This window comes from Notamacropus eugenii, chromosome 6 (assembly GCF_028372415.1).
Source record: "Notamacropus eugenii isolate mMacEug1 chromosome 6, mMacEug1.pri_v2, whole genome shotgun sequence".
Lineage (NCBI taxonomy): Eukaryota > Metazoa > Chordata > Mammalia > Diprotodontia > Macropodidae > Notamacropus > Notamacropus eugenii.
Window position 1 is genome coordinate 103,819,212 of NC_092877.1, and position 20,780 is coordinate 103,839,991.

Sequence of the window (20,780 nt, forward strand, 5' to 3'; positions counted from 1 at the left end):
GTAGCTTGTTGCTTACATTCAAAATCAAAGAATTCTCAGCACCACATGGAACTTTTACAAAAATTGACCATTATAATAAGGCATTGAGATATTGCCAAAAAAATGTAAAAAATCAGAAATAGTAAACACATACTTTATGTACTATAAAGCAAAAGAAATAGTAATTGTTTCAGAGATCTCTAACAAAAGACCCAGACTCAAATAGAGACTTAACAATGAAATCCTAGATAATGAGTTGGGTCAAAAACCAAAGCAGAAAAAATCAGTAAAGATGACGATGAGACAACATACTCAAATTTCTGGGCTGTATTTACTATGCACAGTCATATGCTAACAATGCTGAGAATATAGAACTGAAAGAAACATTAAATTTCAGTTAAAACTTAGTGAAAATAAAGATATAATTCAAATTCATAGACCCTCTGAAATCTATCCACAGACCTCTTGAGGATCCATGAATCTCAAGTTAAGAACCTCTGATCTAATCCAATCTCATTTTACAGATAAGAAAAAAGCACTGACTAGCTTAAGAGTACACAGCTAATAAGTGGCTGGGCTGGACCTGAGCCTTGGTGCTCTCATTCCAAATTCAGCATTCTTTCCAATAGACAATCTTAACATGTTATCTGTCTGGTATTAGCTCATAACAATGTATCGAATGACCAATAGTCTGGCTTCCAGACGCATCTTTGAGACAGAGGCTGGGGGTATAAGTTATATAGAATGAAAGCTGAGAAGGGAAGAATCATTGATGGCTTCACATAATCATCCCATCACAGAGGACAGGGAGATGGGATGGCATGTGATTGAAAGAAAAATGGTGATTTAGGGAAGAAAAAGGAGCTTGGAATAATAATATTATTAGCAAGAATTATAATCCCTTACATTTTTATACAACTTTCTATCTTTCAGAGCATTTTCATGTATAGAATGATTATGTGTCTGTACATATCATTATATAGGCATAATATATGCATATATCAAAACATATATACATATATAATTTATGTATCTGTATATAGCATTAGTATAGATATCTAAAGATAGGGATATCTAATTTCTTCTTTTGAGTTTTGCAATAACGTTGTTGCGAAGATATCTACAGACATCTCTCTCTCTCTCTCTCTCTCACACACACACACACACACACACACACACACACATACACACACATACACACACACACATTTCTTCTTTTGATCTTTGCAACAACCTCATGGGATTAAGCAGGGCAGGTCAATGTTCTATCTGAAGAAACCTAGGCTCAGAGACATCAACTGGATTGTCCAAGGTGACACAGCTAGCAAGCGGCAAACTTGGGGATATACAGTCACCAGGACTAGCATTCTTTTCTGTCCTATAAGAACCAATGAGAAGCAGACCTAAGTAGGGTTTCCCCATAAAAGCAGACTGACAAGCAGAAAAGTAGACAAAGTGAAAAGCAGAGGCTATGCCAAGGGCTGGATGAAAGAAAGCAGATGAGCTCAGTGGGGCGTCTCAATATAATGAGGTAAAAGAGTGAAGAGACAAGGTCAATAACCACTTGGTTGAAGCCCTCAGAGCTCTCCTCTGAGGAGAAGCTACTACCAACCCCCCTGGATCATTCCAGGGTCCCCCAGGGAGGGATATCACCCATTATGGGAACCTCTGTGAATGCCTGGCACATGATAGGTGCTTAATGACTTGACAATAGAACATTTGCTTTTAGTACAAAGGGAGAGAGGGAAAATGTGGTCAACTGGAGCAGATGACAGCATTTTTCTTTTGTTGCTTTAATTAGCAGTAGAGAGAAGATGACCTTTGCTCTATCTGAAAAGGAATTAGCTCACAGACCTTACCCCCACAAAGAGACCAATAGGTGGTGAGGCTGATAGAGCACTGGACCTAGAATCAGAAAGATCTGAATTCAAGTGCCTTGACCCTGGGCAACTCATTTAACCTCTGCCTCAGTTTCCTCAACTGTAAAATGGGGAAAATAGGAGAGCATGTACCTCCCAGAGTTGTTGTGGGAGGATCAAATATTTGTAAAGCATTTAGCACAATGCCTGGCAAGTAGCAGGCACTATAGAAATTCCCTTCCCCTTTCCAAGGAGGGAAAAGTCACAACTGAGTGGAATGATTCCATCTTGTTATTTGGACTAGAGTATAATATAAAGAGGGAACTACAGTTCTAGCCTATTTCTCCTTCTTTGGAGGAGAGCCTTGGTGAAGCTGAGGGAACTCAGTAGGGTTGGTATTAATAGAATCTGTAATGGAGACATGGAATTTTCTGTGTTAGGGCCTCTCCCAGTTGGTCTCATTACTCACTCTTAGACATTTGTCATATGACATATGAGTACCGCTTAGAAGAAAGGACCTGCAGTCTGACATTTATCAAGATGATGTGACTGTCAATCCCTGGTCACAGGATTAAAGAAAGATTCTTTTCAAGGCCATCTATGATAGAACTCTTAAATTAGTCCTATAAGGCTTTTAGATCCTGCCCTTGAGTCTAAGTCTTATAATTTCCTCATTTCCTAAATCTTTCTTTTGACAAGGCACATCTGGGACTCACTGTAGCTGAAGGACAAATAGCAAGAACTTTTTCTTAAACCATCTGTAATTCACAAACACTAAAAATGCCAGTGGTGTAATTACAGTGAAGGTATGAGGAGCCAAGGCAAATTCTCTGGATTCATTTCAAACCCAGGCTGCCCTGGACCAGCGTAGTAAAATGTGTCCTGATGCTTTGGACACCATTCCCAGGGCTGTTCTTGGCCTTGGATCTCCTCTCCAGAGGGGTGTGTTCTACTGCCAGGGCATGTTATGAATCATCAGATACAAGGGTTCTCTTTCTGATCCTAGTTGGGGATTATTGCTGTGTATTATTGGCCTTTGGCTTTGAAGGTGACATTATTAGCATGGGTTTATCCATGGGGGTTGAGTGTTATATAGTAACTTCAGCAACCCTTTCCACATTCCATGTACGTAGAGGCCTTCAATCAACTTCAGGACACTGTGTTTTGCACACTAAGTTTTCATTTTATTTTATTTCATTTAGCTGAGGTTTTGTTGAATTTATCAGCAAATTGGTTTTTTTTTTTGTCGTTCAGTCATTGCAGTGGTGTACGACTCTTTGTGACCACATGTGGGGTTTTCTTGGCAAAGATACTGGAATGATTTGCCATGTCCTTCTTCAGCTCCTTTTATGGGTGAAGAAACTGAGGCAAACATGGTGAAATGACTTGCCCAAGGTCCCATAGCTAGTAAATGTCTGAGACGGAATTTGAACTCAGGAAGAGGAGTTTTAGAGACCCAGTTTATCAAGGTCATTTGAAGGACTCACTTTTTCTTAAAGTTTTAGAGCTGGAAGGGACCTCAGAGAAGAAACTGAAGACTAAAGAGAGAGAAAAGTTTGCTCAAGGTAACACTAGAAGTGTGAGGGCTCAGATTTGTACTCAAGTCCTCTGACTTATCATATTCTCCATATCAGTTATTTCACAGAACCTGAAGATCCTATAAAATCATAGGACCATAGCATCATAGATTTAGAGCCAGGAAAAGGACGTCAGAGGCCATCTGGGTCAATGCCCTATTTTGCAGATAAGGAAACTGAGGCCCAGAGATATGAAATGACTTGCCCAAAGTCACACAACCATTAAGTGCAAGGACTGAGATTCAAACCCATTTCCCTCCAACTCTAAACTCAATGCTTTTCCTTCTGCAAACCTGCCAGGTAGGAAACTCTTTCTAGTATGGATGAACAGATGGGGTAAAGCACTTTACCAGCCAGAAAAAGCAATGGAAAGGAAAGCAAGATGAGGCAACTGGCATATATAGTTTAAAAGAAGATGCCCTCTGCCTTAGGACATATGTGACGTGGTATCTCTATCAGGATCCACATTTCAGATATCATCGCCAAGGGTGGACCAGTGGAAAACAGCCAACTCTTTCTTTGCTGACTTCAAGTTGAAAAAGGGAGAGAAAGGGATAGAAGTAGGTCATTCAAACCACATTGTTTTCATTGGCACCTCTTGGGTGCTTCTCCTGGCCAAGAATCTTGCTACTGAAATGGGAGACAACAGACAAGGAGAACACATTGGGGGGAGTTGTGGGGAGATGGATATGGGGCCCAACTTGAAAGTTAGAATCAAAACGGAAGTCACTGTGGAGGGAAAGGAACTGTTTCCTGAGCCAAATCTGAACATCTGGGAGCACACCAGGCATTCAAAAATGCAGTGACACCTGTGTAGAAAAATAATTTGATGGCTCAGAGGTTGCTGACACCGGGCTCAGAGGGGAATGCTTGGCTCTTTTTTGGAAAGAGAATAGTGACAGAACTATTACTGAGCAATTGCTGCTTCCCAGGGATTACAATGTGGCTCTGTCAGAGGGGCGAGATGTCTATTTTCTTTCTTTTTTTCTTTTCAATACCTGCTGGGTTCGTCTGTTGCACATTCAGTCCTGGAGGCTCCTCTTACTCTTCCTGTTTTGCCCCTGGATCACCAGTATCTGTTTCCTGTGTCCTCTCACTTCCCCCCTGGATTTTTGACATTAATATAGCACTTGACCTTAAGAACTGATGGGAAGGGGGGAGGAAAAAGAAGGGGAAACAATACAGTGACTCCATTGGCTTCTAATCTTGAGGGAATGAGTACACTGAACTTCTTTGTGATAGCAAAAAAATGCTATGGCAGGTCGAGTAAATAGTGTCTGAAGATTGTTTTGGCAGCTCAGGGAGTAACTTCTGGAAAGTCTGAGAGAAGAATGTCAGGAAAAAACTGACAATGCAATAAGGATGCCTTGGATACTGCATCCCAGCCCTCTCTGGGAGAGTGTGGTGAGGGAACGGATGCCCATACAGTTAGGTTCTATTCTCAGAACTTGACACTCACTCGTTGTGTGACCTTGGGCAAGTCACTTAACCCCAATTTCCTCATCCTGGGTCATCTCCAGTCATCCTGATGAATATCTGCTCTCTGGATTCAGATGGCTCTGGAGGAGAAGTGAGGCTGGTGACCTGCACAGCCCTCCCTCACTCAAAACAAAGTCAAGTGCAAGTCATGTCATCATTTATCTGATGGTATGGTCTTCTTTGGCAACGAAGGAGAAACACACATTCTTTTATACAACAGGATCCCTTGCAAGGTTCTCTACAGCGATGGTGGACTCTATTAGTGAGAGATTTTTGACTGAAAAGTTAAAAGCTTTACTCTGCATTTCAATAAGTAGTCATCAAGCTCTATCTGCCAACTATGTGTGAGGCACAGGACTAGGTACTGAGTATATGAAAATAATAATTAAATATTTCCCACCCTTGGGCAATTTACATTCTTCTAGATGCCCCTTTTCTATGATTCCACACACAGATATTTTGTAAACACTAGAATTCAAGACATAATGACATTATGACACTTCAGACATAATGTAATTAGATAAATGCTCAACATGACCTTTCTTTGGTTCTGAACTAATAGTTTCCTTGAGTGTTTCTCAGTATTTACTTATCAAACATCCTTAGTTGGTCTTTTATTCCTATGATCATCCTTTTGAATTGCTGTGGTCTATGCCTCCATATTCAGTTCAAACTCGAGTGAAAAATGCAGGTTTATAATATTTGGAATCAAAAGATTGACTTAGTGTAGGTTTGTGCTAATAAGCTTTTGAGTAATGGGGAAGCTTGCCAGGTCAGCACTTTTCAGGACCCATGTGAATATCAGGAAACAATTTTTTTTCCTTCTATGAATTTTCATGCAGGTTCCTGTAGAATGTTTAAGTCAAACAGCCAAAGTCTCTGCAACAGAGAAGCTCATTCAGAAAACTAAAGAACTTTGGCAAGTTTGTAGATCACTGTTATTCTTCCTTCTCTCCTCAAAAATAAGCCATTTCAAAATGTAGGTACAATACTGAGAGATCAGAATGATTCTGGAGGAATGACCCAGCTTTTTCTTAGTCTTTTATCTATGGCCTTCCAATTCTAGGCTCCCTTTCTTGGTTAAGTTTTAGTCAATAAATATTGTGCCTTAGAACAGTGATGAGGAAAGAAATATGAAAATATGCCCTCAAGGAGCTAATATTCAAATGGGAAAAAGAAAGCTGAAAAACCCAGCATAGGGGCATGGTGGAGAAGGAAAAGCATTTGTTCAGTCATTCCCCAATTGATGGACATTCCCTCAGTTTCCAACTTTGTTACTACAAAAAGAGCTGCTATAAGTAATCTCTCCCTTAATCTACCTTCCTTCTCTCTCCTCCTTTCCTCTCATTTCCTGCAGAGTGAAATGTATCTTTTTACCCAATTTTGTGTGTAGGTGTGTGTGTGTGTGTGTGTGTGTGTGTGTGTGTGTGTGTGTGTGTGTGTGTGTGTGTGTATTCTTTCTTCAACTAGTTCATATGAGAGTGAGGTTCAGGTGTTATCCTCTCCTCCCCTCTTGTTCATAAAAGTTCTACTTGTATACTCCAATTTGTGATAGTTTTCCTTATCTTTCCTTTCTCCCTTTTCTCCTTACGTTCCTTTTTCTTTTCCCCCTTCTATACTTTTCAGATCATCAAAACACAACTGAACCACTTAGTTTTGTTAGTCCTTTAATTAGTTCTTTGATTAGATTCTCTCTATGATCCTTGATCATAGAGTTCTGAGGGGACTCATATATCATCTCCCTATATTAGAATGTAAAAAGTTTATCGTTATTTAGTCTCTTATAATTGTTTGCTATTGTTTACTTTTTTGTGTTTCTCATGACTACTGTGTTTGCATTTCAACATGTCTATGAATTTCTGTTCTTTTCATCAGGATTGTTTGGAAGTCTTCTTCATTAAAAATCCATTCTCCCTTCCCACCTCCTTCCACCTCTCCATCCTTCATAGGATTATACCATTTTTCTGGATAAGTCATTCTTGGTTGTAAACTATATCCTTTACCTTCTAGAATATCATATTCTCAGTTTTGGAATACAATATTTCAAAGCTTGGAATGTTAGCTGCTAAATTGTGTGTGATCTAATTGTAGCTCCTTATTACTTGAATTCTTTTTTTCTGGCTTCTTGTAATATTTTCTCATTGGCCTTGAAGCTCTGGATTTTAGCTATGGTGTTTCTAGGAGTTTTCATTTTCAAGAGGTGGCTGGTATATATTTTTTATTTCTATGTTGTCCTCTGGTGCTAAAAAATCTGGGCAGTTTTGTGTTCTCTTGAAATATGATGTCTGGGGCTCTTTTTGTTGGTCATAGTTTTCTGGTAGCCCAAAGATTCTTAAATTTTCTCTCTTTATTCTGTTTTCCAGGTTAGTCATTTTTGCTGTGAGACAATTTACATTTTCTTCTATTATTTCAGTCTTTTGATTTTACTTCACTATTTCTTCTTGTCTCATGAAGTCACTAGTTTTTATTTTATCTGTTCTAATTTTAAAAGTGTTTGTTGCTTGGGCAAGATTTTGTACCTCTTGTGCCAAGCTTTTAATTTCTTTTCCATTTCTTTCTTTTACCACTCTCATTTCTTTTCCATTTTTTCCTCTAGTGCTCTTATTTCATTTATTAATTTTTTTTTTAAAACATTGAAAAAAATTCTTGCTTCATCTCTTCCAGGAATTCTAATTGGATTTATGACCACACAGTGGTTTTTTCTTTTCTTTTTTGGACTCTTTTCTTGTAGTTATTTTGGAGTCACTCTCTTCTGGTTTTGTGTTTTGAACATCCCTGTTATTATAATAGCTTTTCATGGCAGGATTATTTTTTTCTCATTCTTCTATACCACTTCCTGACTTCAGATTTTTATGTAGAGTTAAGCTCCAAACCCTTTTGAAGAAAATATCTGGGCTGCTTGTGCTGTTTTTTTCTTGGAATATTGAATGTTGTGTTATGCCAGGATCTCAGGGACAGTTTATGCAAGGGTCTTACAAATTTTCAGTACTCCCCAAATGGTCTTGTCCAGGATAGAGTCTTAATACTAACTTCCTGACCTGAGCTCTGCAAGTTCCTGACCTAAGTTTGGGTCTGAGCAACACACTTGTAGTCTTGGCCTAGTTAGAGTTCCAGTACAATGCTGTTAGACTTAGCCACAATTAGCCAGTTGGGGGAAAAATAACTACTGATTTAGAGGGACAGAATAACAGGTTCCTCTTTGGTTTGAGATTCCTTCTCTGGTTATTTCTCTGAATACTCCAGACTGGTCTAGAAGCTGGAACTGAGACCCTACTCCTCTCCTGAGGTCAGTCACATGGCTGCTATTTGCTTCTGGTCTTACTCTTTGTTTTGTACATAAGACTAGGACTCAAAACTACTCCTCACCTTGGACCACCATCAATCAGTCCTAGATCTGTGACTAGAAAGCAGTGAACAACAGAGCTGCTAGTTTGTACCTGTTCCTGTACCTTAAACAAGTTTAGGCCTCTCTGTGGTGGATTTGGAATTTCTTCTTGCCCTAATTCACATTTTCTCTTTTCAATGGAATTTTCCACCCAGATGTTCCTGGCTGGATTCCACCCAAAGTTCTATCTGTATCTCTGTCTTGATCTGGGCTGGGGAAATGACTGTGATTTTTTCTGAAGTTTCCTTATTAGTGCTCAGTTTGACACACTCTCTAGAGCCATTGGAAGAAGTTTTCAGGTAGGGTTTGGTTGTACTTGTTATTTCACCATCCTGGCTCTGCCTCACTGGAGGTTTTTTTTTAAAGGTATTTAAAGTTGTTGTTGTTATTTGAGAAAAACTGCTGGGAAAAGTGGAAAATGGTATGGAAGAATCTAGGTATAGACTACCATCTCACACTATATACCAAGATAAGGTCAAGATGTGTACATGATTTACACATAAAGGATGATACCATAAGCAAATTAGGAGAGCATGGAATAGTTTACCTGTCAGATCTATGGAGAAAGGAAGAAATTAGGACCAAAGAATATATAGAATATTATAAAATGTAAAACAGATAATTTTGATTGTGTAAAATTAAAAACATTTTGCACAATTAAAAACAATTTAACCAAAATTAGAAAGAAAGCAGAAAACTGGGAAAAACTTTTTTTTACAAAATACCTCATTTCACAAATGTAGAGAATGGAGTCAAATTTATGAGTACGTCATTTCCCAATTGATAGTCAAAGGATATGAACAGGCAGTCTTCAGACAAGAAAATCAAAGCTATCTCTAATGAAATAAGAATTCTTGAAATTACTCTTGATTAGAGAAATTCAAATTAAAATAACTCTGAGGTACTACTTCACATCTGTCAGGTTGGTGGAGATGATAAAGGTTGAAGGAGATGTGGGAAAACTGGGAAACTGATGCACTGTTGGTAGAGTTGGGAACTGATCTAACTATTTTGGAGAGCAATTTGGAACTATGCCCAAAGGCAATCAAACTGTGTATACCCTTTGATCCAGCAATACCACTGGTGGAATATATCTCAAAGACATTTTTTAAAAAAGGAAAAAGAATCTATTTGTACAGAAATATTTATAGCAGCTCTTTCTGTCATGGCTAAGAATTAGAAATTTAGGGGCTGCCCATCAAATGGCAAATGACTGAACAAATTGTGGTATATGCTAGTAATGGAATATTATTGTGCTTATAAGTAATGACAAGCAAGATGATTTCATAATAACCTGGAAAGACTTAACACGAACTGAAACAAAGTGATGTGAGAATCAGAACACTGTTCAGAGTAGCAGCAATATGTTATCTGCCTCTAGAGAAAGAACTGATGTTTTTGTCTGAATACAGGCTAAAGCATACTATTTTTCCCTTCCTTCCTTCCTTCCTTCCTTCCTTCCTTCCTTCCTTCCTTCCTTCCTTCCTTCCTTCCTTCCTTCCTTCCTTCCTTCCCTTTTTTCAAGTCTTCTTGCATGAAATGACTAGTATGGAAATTGTTTACATGACTGCACATGTATAATCTGTACCAAATTGCTTACTATCTCAGAGAGTGGGGGAGGGGAAGGAAGGAGGGATAGAATTTGGAAGTCAAAACTTTTTTTTCAGAAAACAAGAAATGTTAAAATTTTTGTTTTTTTATTAATTAACTTAATAGGTACCAAATTAAAATTTTTTTCTTGATTTCTAGAGCTAGAGTATGAAGTATTATGTGTAATTGGGGAAAAATAAAATATAATTTAAAAATTAAAAATAAATAAATAGATGTTTATTGGGGAAAAAAGATGGGATCAGGCGTCTCTACATAAAAGCAGGCTGATCTGAAGGAAGAAAAATGTTTTTAGATGGTCTTTGAAAGTGCTTTCAAACTAATTCAATGAAAAGTCTTACTTGTCTGTGAGAAATTAGCAGTAACACAATCACTGCATGAGGTTTAATCTGTTTATTTCTTCTGACAAAACTCCCTCCTGAGACTCTTTCTCTCCTTCCCCTTATTTCCACCTCTTTGGACAGAGAAGAAGAAGATTGGAGAGGGGCTTTCCTTTTTTTTTTTTTTTTGTTGATTCTGGGGATCAGGTTTTAGGTTTTGACTCCGCTCCTTACTAGCTGGATGACCATGAGGAAATTATTTAATTTCTCTAGGCTTCAGTTTCCTGAGGGCTGGACTAGATGATCTCTCTATGACCTCTTTCAAATTTAAAATGTAGGATTCTGTAACCCTCATTTTAGATAAGTTTGGGAAAGGGAATAACCTGCTTATTAAAGTGGTAAATGTTTAGGGGCCAGAATGGGAAAGCTACATTGTATTATGGGTAACTAATTACCTTCTCAGGGATATGATCTTTCAGGAGAGACTTTTGTCAAGATTTCCTTTGGAGGTCTCAGAATTTAAAGTGACATCACTTTTACAGACTGTCTTTTTGCTTTTGCTACCCTTTCTAGTTTCAATCTCTGCTCTGGCCCCCCCCTCCCCCTCCATCCCACTCATTCAAGCATAGCATAGATATGGAGCTAGAACAGATCTCAAATGCCAGTTAATTTAATCCCTCATTTTACAGGAGAAGACATTAAAGCCTAGAGTTGTTAAGTAACTTTCCCAAGGTCACATACTCAGTGATAAGAGTTGGAAATCAAACCCAAATCATCTGACTCCAAATCTAAGCATTTTAAGTATTTGATACAGAAAGGACTATAATGTGGGCAAAAAAAGTTGTGACTGCCTTAAAGGGCACCTTCCAAAGAGTTGAAATAGGACCAGTTATCAAAGCCCCTTAGGCCAAACACTTTTCTTTATCAGAGCATCACAGAATCACGACTCTCAGAATCCCGAGATTAAAAGAACCATCAGAAACTATCTTAGGCAGCCTAAATCTGAGCCAGAATCTCTATAAAATTCCCCCCAAGTGGTTATTTTGCCTTCACTTGAAGACCTCCAAGGAAGAGAAGCTCACCCATCTTTTCCAAGACAGCACATTCCCTTTTTGGATATCTCTAATTTTGTCTCTAATATCTCTAATTTGGATATCTCTAATTGTCAGGAAATTTTTATCTTTCATTGAATTGAAATCTGCTTCTCTCCAAGTCCCACCCAAAGCTTCTTGTTCTACCTTTGGGGTAAGCAAGTTCAATGTCTCTTCCACATGGTGCCTTTCTGAAAATAGCTATCATGTCCCCTTTAAGTCTTATCTTCTCCAGGCTAAACGTCATTGTTACTGTGGCATGGTCTCTGTTGTCTTCACCATCTGGTTATGGTTGTGTAGATGGTCTCTAGTTTGTCAATGTGTTTCCAAAAAAAAAAAAAAATAGCACAGAACTCAGACAAGACACTAAATGTGGTCTGAACAACACAGAGAATTAGGATTCTATCCCTTTCCTCATTCAAGATACTATGACTCTCTTAATTCAGTCTAAAGTATTTTCTTTTTAGTGCTATGCAGTGGGGTAAATATTTAATAATCCGCTCTTTCTAATATATGGCAACACTTTTAAGTTTAATCAGCATTATTGACATTTCTCCTTTCTTAAGTCCAGACAATCAACAAAACAGTAAGCCAAGCCCTGAATGGTAGCATTTTTGCTGAGAATTTAACAGTCAGCTCTCTATCCAGCACACCCCAATGCTATGTTGACCAGTAGAGGACCTAGGCCAGGTCCCTGTTGTACTCTTATTAGAGACCTATTTCCAAGATGATATTGACCCATTACTCTTTGTGTCTGATCATACAGTTAATTTTGAATCCATCAAACTACAAGATTTCCACCCCTGCCTCTTCCTCTTTTCCATGAAGATATCGTAAGAGATTCTGTCTGAAGTTTTCTTTTTCTTACGTTGAACTGAAATCTTCTTCTCTCCAAGTCCCACCCAATGCTTTTTGTTCTACCTTTGGGGAAAGCAAGTTCAATGTCATTAGGGAAATAGGGTTATACTTTGTTTCCAATATCCTCTTGACCCACCTCTCTAGAAATTCTGCTAAAAAATGAGATGAGTGTGGTATGACCTGTTCTTGATGAATACATACTGGCTCTTAGTGATTACTACTCTTATTCTAAATATTCAAAGTCATAATTGCAAAGCACTTGGCATAGTACCTGGCACATGTAAGAACTATATAAATGTTAGCTATTATTATCATTATTGTTACTATTAGCTTTCATGCATTCTAGAATTTTGCCAGGGATTAAAGTCACCTATTATTTTCAGACTCTGACCTTTTTTTCCTCTGAAAAAACTGGGACATTTGCCCATCTCTAGTGATCCCATTCTATCGATTATACAGGTCAAGAGAGACAAAAATGGAACAGAAATGCAACATGTTTCTAAATGAATCTACATCCCACTACTTATTGATTTTTAAGTTAACCTTGAGAGAGGCATCTGTTCTCCTTTTCCACTCCCCCAACTCACTTGATCTTTTCTTCAGTCACCTTACTTCTCCTTTCTCCAAATTATTTGCTAGGCTCCATATTCTCTCTGCGCCACTTCTCCCCTCCATGATTTTTATGGACCACACTTGCCAGGTCAGACTCTTTTCCTCCATTGCTAGATCAGATCACTGTGGAGAAAAGGCACACAGAGTTGGTAGAAGATTACTACAGGAACGTGAATAGAATGATTACAAATTTCATCTGCTCCACTGTTTTTTCCAGTGAGGAGAGGAAGCATGATGTGAAAAGAGCACATATATATGTGACAGTGTCAGAGGTAGGATGTTTGCTAGTTATTATCTATGTGATTATAGGTGAGTCACTAGACCTTTCTGTCTGTCTCCTAGTAAGGTTAAATGCAAGTCAGGAAAAGCTTGTTATGCTATCGGTGACTCCAAACCTGTGATTTCATTAGTGGAGGGAATTCTTCAGCAAAGAAACTGCCTCCACTGCTGTAGAACATTAATTATGCTGCAATTTATAATCTTAGAAAGTTTCCAGAGGCATCAAGGAGATGAGTGACTTGCTGACTTGCCCAGGGACATACAGATAGAATGTACCAGATTCAGAAGTCAACCCCAGGTCTTTTTGACTCTGAGACTAGCTCACTATTGACTATACCGTGCTGCCTAAAACACATTGCATTAAGCAATCGGTTAACTAGTGTTTATTAAGTACCTACTATATATGAGGCATTGGGCTAAATCCTGAGGATATAAAGAAAGACAAGAGACACTTCCTGCCCTCAAGAAGCTCACAGTTTAATGGGGGACATACAATGAAAACAGTGATGGACAAGCAGAAGATATATAAGATAAATTGGAAAAAAAATCAACAGAGTGAGGGCACTAGATTTATGGGGGATTGGGAAAGGTTTCCTGTACAAGGTCAAATGTTAGCTGGAACTTAAAGAAAACCAGGGAAGTTAGGAAGCAGAAATAAAAAGGGAGAGTGTTCCAGGCATGGGGGAACAGTCAGTGAAAATGCCCAGAGTCTGGAAATGGCATGTCTTATGCAAGGAATAGTAAGGAGACCAGTGTCACTGGATAGTAAAATATCATAAAAATGTGTAGTTGTAATCATAATAATAATAATTGTTATTAAAACAATTCTCTAAGACTGTAAGTTGTAGAACACTTGACAAGCTGCACTGGTAGAGGGCTTTCTTCTTTGGGAGTTCCCTACATCAACAATATCAGAGCACTAGAGAAAAGCTGCTACTGCTGATAATAACAGATGTCATGGAGCTAAATTTTCATAATCTCCAACTACATCAAAGAAATAGCTTTCAAAATATAGAGATGTAGCAAAGGAGGGCAAAATCATGAGGGAACATGATTATTTATTAATTTTTGAATATTCATTTATTTTTTATTTTTATTATTTATTTATTGTCATTCAAATTTTAGAAAATATCTTTCATAAGCCAATAGTGAGCTTATATCCTGATCCTTTTATTCAACTAAATAAAATTATTTAATCCATCTGTAAGATAGTATGTAAAACATTAAACACAAAAGAAAAAGAGTGAAATGGCAACTTATCCCAGCACCAGTTCTATGTGAACCCCTACAATACTACCACCAACAACCAAAAGAGGAGACCAAGATAACAATTTTAATAAATAAGTGCAAAATTCTCAGTGTATGTTAATCTGTCAAGGAAGAACAGAGAGACTCAAGGACTGAACGTGAGTCAGGAGGTCAAACAGAATCAATGGATAAAAGTGACATTTACAAATATTTTTATCTTCTCCAGATATGATACTGATCACAAAGTTATTAAGGACAAAATCATGGCTGTGTATATCAAGAGACTCATTAGCATCTTGAGGTCAAAACTCAATGGGTAGAACATGTTCTTAATACAAACCTTAATGTCCACTGGAATATTAATGTGAATGTTAGCAGATTTAGAGAGTATCCAAATATGATACCCAATATGAAAATTTATCTTTCTTGATGATGCATACTTGTTACAAAAATTTTCTCCCTAAAATATACTTACTAATTAAAAAAAGTGAAAAATTTTAAAGTATCCAAATAAAAGCTTAGATAAATATAGAAATCAGTACCTATGGTAGCTATAAAAAGATGAATGTTTGCTCATCAAAAATGAAGAAGAATATTGAGAGATATCCTCAGGTTATATGTTAAGTTAATTTACAGAAATAATTTCAGAACAGATAGATATCACTTTATAGAGCACAAGTGAAAGTGGATAGTAGCTATCTACCTATTAAATGTAACTCATATTGCTTTACCACCAGATGGAGCTTTTGAAACAGCTAAAATCTAGAAACCAACGTCTCTCCTGGGACATTTACATGAACTCGGCCAACAATATGTAAGTGAAGATTTATCAGACAAAGAGCTGAGTCAAACAGATTTGTTTTACAGCTATGGATAGGTTCATGATAGCACCACATGAACATTCATTGTTAACCAGCAACTACAGAAAGTTCATCCTCAAGGATTCCGGATTTAATAATAGATAGTATTTCTATTGTAGTCAATATGTGCCTGAACTATGCTTAGCATTGTAGAAAAATCATCTCATTTGACCTTTGCAACAACCCTAGGAAGTAGGTGCTAGATAATCCTCATTTTAGAGCAGAGTTTAAGTGACTTTTCCTAGATCACTCAGCTGGTAGGAGTAGAAGGCTGAATTTGAAATCAAGTCCTGATTCTAGGACCAGCATTCTATCCACTATTCCACCTGTTTCTGCATTTATAGATCAATAAAAGTAAATGGAAGAAACTATATCACTCCAAAGTTCAACAATTTAGTATTTACTGAATACCCAGAAAGATAGAATCGTCTTAAGTCTAGCACCAAAAGCTCATCATTCCTCATAAATTAACGGTCAGGAAATTCCCTTATTACAAATAAAACTCCCTAACTGTCCTTGATTAATCAACAAATAAATGATACTGGAGCACATTAATAGACACAACAGTATCCCATAATTGTTCAGATGTAACATTGAGCCACAAAAGTTGAAAAACAGCATTTTAAATAGATATAGCTATACAAAATACGCATAACTTCCAGGCTATCTGGAATGAAGAGTTCTCCAAATATAGAGACCAAATGGAAGAAATCAAACCATATGGAAACAGGAAGAGCTACTTATCATCCTGTTGTCCTTTCTGCTGTTGGAATTAACTCAAAGATGCTTTCAGGGAGTCTCCGGAAGATGAGCTTATATTCCAACACTGGCATTCAATTAAAAAAAAATTATTTTGCCCATCTGTTCAATCGTTTGCCCACCATTAAACATAAATGAATAAACAGGATAGCAACTCATCCTAGGACTGTTTCTATCTCAAACATAAGATAAGAAGCATGTAATAATATTATCATTATAAATACTGTGATGACTTTGGCCACGTACAGACAGAGGAGTTGACCCCTTCTATAATGTGTCACAGGAAGACCCTAAAGGCAAAGGGTTTCAGACTAGATAGGAAGGATGCCTCCAGCTGGGATGAAAATACTCCTTGACTCTGATGTCATCAGCTTTTTGACCTGATAATTTCTTCATGTGGGTGGGAAAACAGATACAGAATGTTCTCTGTATTCCCGTAAAATGCCCCAGTCTCATGTTATTGGCTGATGTTCGTTCAGAGGAGATGTGGAAGTGCTCTGGCTTTTGTTATTTAAAGAAAAATAACACTTTACCTCACAATTACCCAAAGAATACACTGTTTTGCACATGCACTGTATTGCATAAATGAATCTATCTGATGAAATAGGAGAGGTGGGATTCCAATTGTTTTTCAACTGTTATTCATTGCCAATGTAAATCAAATTAGGACTTTTAGGAGAAGTATGTAAAATGCAAAGTGAACTCATGAGATGAGGCATGTCAAGTTAAATACGCATCTAAGTAGGGGGAGGAAGGAGTTTCAGTTCCTATAAATGTCTTTGTAACAGTATTTATAGTTTGCGTACAAGCTGAAATCATTACAACACTCAGCAGTGAAAAAAAACCATATACTAGATTCTACTTGACTAATATTTTTAAAACTCCTTCCCTTTTTATTTCTTATTTATATTTTTATATATTTAATTTTTAATTTATAACTTAAAAAATTAGACTAGGGAGTGAAGTAAAAACATTTCTAACAGGAGAAAGATTTTGAGACTCTACTGAGAAAAACATCTATGCATTGGGTCCATTGGCTGGGTTAGGAAATATGGTTTTCACAATGTATTCTTCTATATATTCACAATGTGTACTTCTAAGGGATGAATGGGACAACTAAGTGATGCAGTGGACAGAGCACTGGACCTGGAGTCAGGAAGACCCAAATTAAAATCTGACCTCAGACACTTATTAGCTGTATGACCCTGGGCCAATCACTTAACCTTATTTGCCTCAGTTTCCTCCTCTATGAAATGAACAGGAGAAGAAAATGGCAAATCATTCTGGTATCTTGACTAACCCCAAATGGGGTCATGAAGAGTCAGACTCAACACAGCTCAACAACATCAAAAGGTATGCGCAAAAACAGAAAGATCTACAATTTTGTCAACCTACCCTGGACACACAGACACATGGACACACAAGACCTTCAACTAATATAGCCAATCTATTAATCAAATAAATAAATTTTAGGTAATTGCCTGTGGCACATAGAGTTTAAGTGACTTGTCCACGGTCAAGTGACTTGCCCAGGGTCACACAGCTATTAAGATTTGGAAGCATGATTTGAACACAGCCTTTCTGAATCCAGACCCAGCACTCTATCTACAATTTTGCCTTTAATTCTATAATATAGCCTGTTTTTTAAAAGAGAGAGAGAAGGAAAAGAAAAGAAAGGGAAAAATGGATGGGACATGATTCAAATTATATTTGTTTGCTTCTTTTGGTTTCTATTGAGTGTCTAGAACCAGGTTCCCAACCGATCAATTAGTCCTTCTTGGGGTTCTGCCTGATTATTCGACTAGTTGTTGCCTCTAGTTCATCATCTCTATATATTATAGTACATTTGGAGTCAGAAGACTTGGGTTCAGATCTGGAAAATGAGGGGGTTGAACTGCTGAGATCCCTTCTTCCAGTTCTAAATGTATGAATACAGAGGTTAAAAATTTCTGCATAATTATGTATAGGGTCATTAGAATGGCTTTTTTCACAACAAGTTAAATATTTTATCAGTAATTTCTCAGAGGGTGGCAGTCTAGTATAATGGACAGAGCTGATCTCAGAGTCAGGAAAACAGATTCATGTCTTGCCTCTGACACATACTGGCTGTGTGACTCTGGGTAAGTGATTATGCTCCATGAAATTTTTTTAAGACTACGAATTGCAGAGACAATTCAGATTTCCATTGGCAAAGGAAGTTCCCAGGCATATACTGGGATTATTCTATGCTGAGAAATTACAGGTCTAGTAAAAAAAAAAACAGTCCTAGAAATATGTCAATATTAACAAACAACAATAAAACATTTAAGAATAGCCAAGTAGGATATTTGATAGGGGACTTAGCAAAGTCCTTCCATCAGCTGACTCATAGAATCATAGAGTATCAGAGTTGGAAGGAATTTTGCATATTAAGAGACAGTATGTGCAGCAAAAAGGGTGCCATATTTGGAGTCAAAAGAACAAGGGTTTGAATCTCAGCTCTATTGCCTTTGTGACCTTGGGTAAGTCACATAACCTTATTCTAGATCTCAGTTTCCTCATATGGAAAATGAGATGTTGGACTAGATCTAAGGTCCTTTCCTGCTCCAATTCTATGATCAAATCATGTAGGCTAACTCTCTACTACTGTTAGCCTACTATGGGCTAACAGATGAAGAAGCTGATATTGGAAAAATGGTAGAGATAGATACAATTCAATTCTACAAAAATTTATAATCACTACTATGTGCAAAGTACTAAATACTGGGGATACAAAGACAGCATTGTAACAGTCCCTGCCCTTACGGGCATTACATTCTCTAGTGGGCAGGGGATTCTAATCATAGCTAAGTGACACAGTGGATAGGGTATTGGGCTTTAAATCAGGAAGACCTGAATTCAAATCTGGTCCCAGACACTTTTTAGCTAGTAACTAGCTAGACACTTACTAGACTTACTAGTCAGATACTTACTAGATTTACCTTAGGCAAATCATTTAACCTCTGTCTGTCTCAGTTTCCTCAAGTGTAAAATGGAGATATTAATAGCCTCTCCCTCTGAAGGTGATTGAAAGGATCAAATGAGATAACAGTTGTAAAGCACTAAGCATGTGTCTAGCACATAGTAGGTACTTCATAAGTGCTTATTTACTTCTTTCCTTCCTCCAGTAGGCTAGCTAGCATTCTCTGAAACTCTTCCAGAGACTGCTGTGAGTGAAAATGGTATAACTGAAATAAGAGAAAGTTGGAGGACAGAAAAATTAAGATGTATGGCATTTATCATTTAATTTGCATTAAAATTTTATTTGGCATTTATTACTCAGGAATATTCAATGATTTCCAGTTTTTTGTTTATGTCTTGTTTTTAGCCTCTCATTTCAGAGAATACTAGGATCTTTCCAGGGAAGAACTCTCCAAAGGCATTATCAGCTGTAGCCAAAAGCTTAAATGAGGGTCCTTCAGTCTGAAGATCTGGGCAGCTATTGTACCCTAAGTCAATCCCGAAAGTTCAAACTGTGCCAATTTCTCATCATTAAGAAAAATAAAATTTCCACTGCGTTGAACCATTCACAGGTGCGAAATGGTTTAAAAGGCCCTGGGGGACAGGAAGAAGACCTCAAAACTTTTCAAAGCCAAGAAGATCCTGGGACATCCTCCAACTTTTGTATTTTAAGTGTCTAAATATTCAGGGACAGAAAAATCCTGTAAGTCACTATTATTCAAATTCTTATCTAATTAGAAGGAACATCCACTTCACACAGAAATACAGTGTTCTTGGCAATCCTTTTGTGGTGACCCACAGGGCTTTTTTCTTATCACTTTCTTCTCCTTTGTGCCTAGAGAATGATGTTAGCATTTGGGTGCATCAGGTCAGGAAGCAATAAAAAGTTTGTTGGGACTAACTTGTGAGGAAACAATTTAGAATTTTAACAGAGGAAGAGAGAAAGAAGATTCTCTGATATGAACTGGTTATGTTCCTTATACTTATGTCTGTGTTAATGGCATGGGAGTAAGCAGCAACTCCTTTCTAACAGAAAGGCATCATCGGATTGTGGATAGGGAATGGATTGGTTTCAAGTCTGACCTCTGCTGCATCTGGACTGTATGATCCTTCCCCAGGAGTTTCTCTACTGATGAAAACACAGGTCCAGATGAAGAGGGAAGTAATATAGTCTAAATAAAGCACAGGGGAAACATCCTGGGTTCAAATCCTGACTGTCACTTTTACTGCCTTTATGACCTTGGGCAAGTTACTTAATCTCTGTACTTGTGTCCTCATCTGTAAAACAATAGTGTTGGACTAGATGAGCTTGAAGTGCGTTCAGTTTCTAAATCTGCAATCTTATCAGTAATCCTCTTAATATTTAAAATAACAACTATTTATATTTTCTAAAGTAGGTGCAGTATATTTTAGGAATAGTGGGTTAATGTGCCCAAAGGACTATAAAACTTTGCATACCCTTTTGATTAGCAATATCATTTCTTGTTCTGAATCCCAAAGAGATCATAAAAATGGAAAAAGGACCCACAGGCATAAAAATATTGATAGCAGCTCCTTTTGGAGTGGCAAAGAATTGGAAAATGAGGGAATGTCTATAAATTGGGGATGACTGAACAAGTTGTGGTATATGAATGTAATGGAATACTATCGTGCTATAAGAAATGAGGAGCAGGCAGATTTCAGAAAAACCTGGAAAGATTTGTACAACATTTGTATAATAAAGATGCTGACTGAAATGAGCAGAATCAGGAGAACACTGTACACGGTAACAGCCACAGTGTGTGAGGACCGTTTCTGATAGGCTTAGCCCTTCACAGCAATGCGAGGATCTAAGACAATTCCAAAAGACTCATGAAGGTAAATGCTATCCACATCCAGAGAAAGAAC

At 37.5% G+C, this 20,780-nt stretch overlaps 1 protein-coding gene across 5 annotated transcripts in view; it reads left to right on the forward strand.

Annotated features, from left to right (window-relative positions):
• Positions 1-19,460, forward strand: part of SPATA18 (spermatogenesis associated 18) — a 105,260-nt gene extending 85,800 nt beyond the window's left edge. For 3 of the 5 annotated variants that reach the window (XR_011969585.1, XR_011969584.1, XM_072620750.1), the window contains one exon: positions 19,261-19,460. Coding sequence is in view for 2 of the 5 variants with exons in the window: in XM_072620750.1 (XP_072476851.1) it covers positions 19,261-19,283 (23 nt within the window). In the remaining 3 variants the exon portion in view is untranslated. Of the gene's footprint in view, positions 1-15,032; positions 15,115-19,260 lie in introns of those variants that run through there. The other 2 variants (XM_072620749.1, XR_011969583.1) reach the window with 2 other exon arrangements.
• The last annotated feature ends 1,320 nt before the right edge of the window (positions 19,461-20,780 follow it).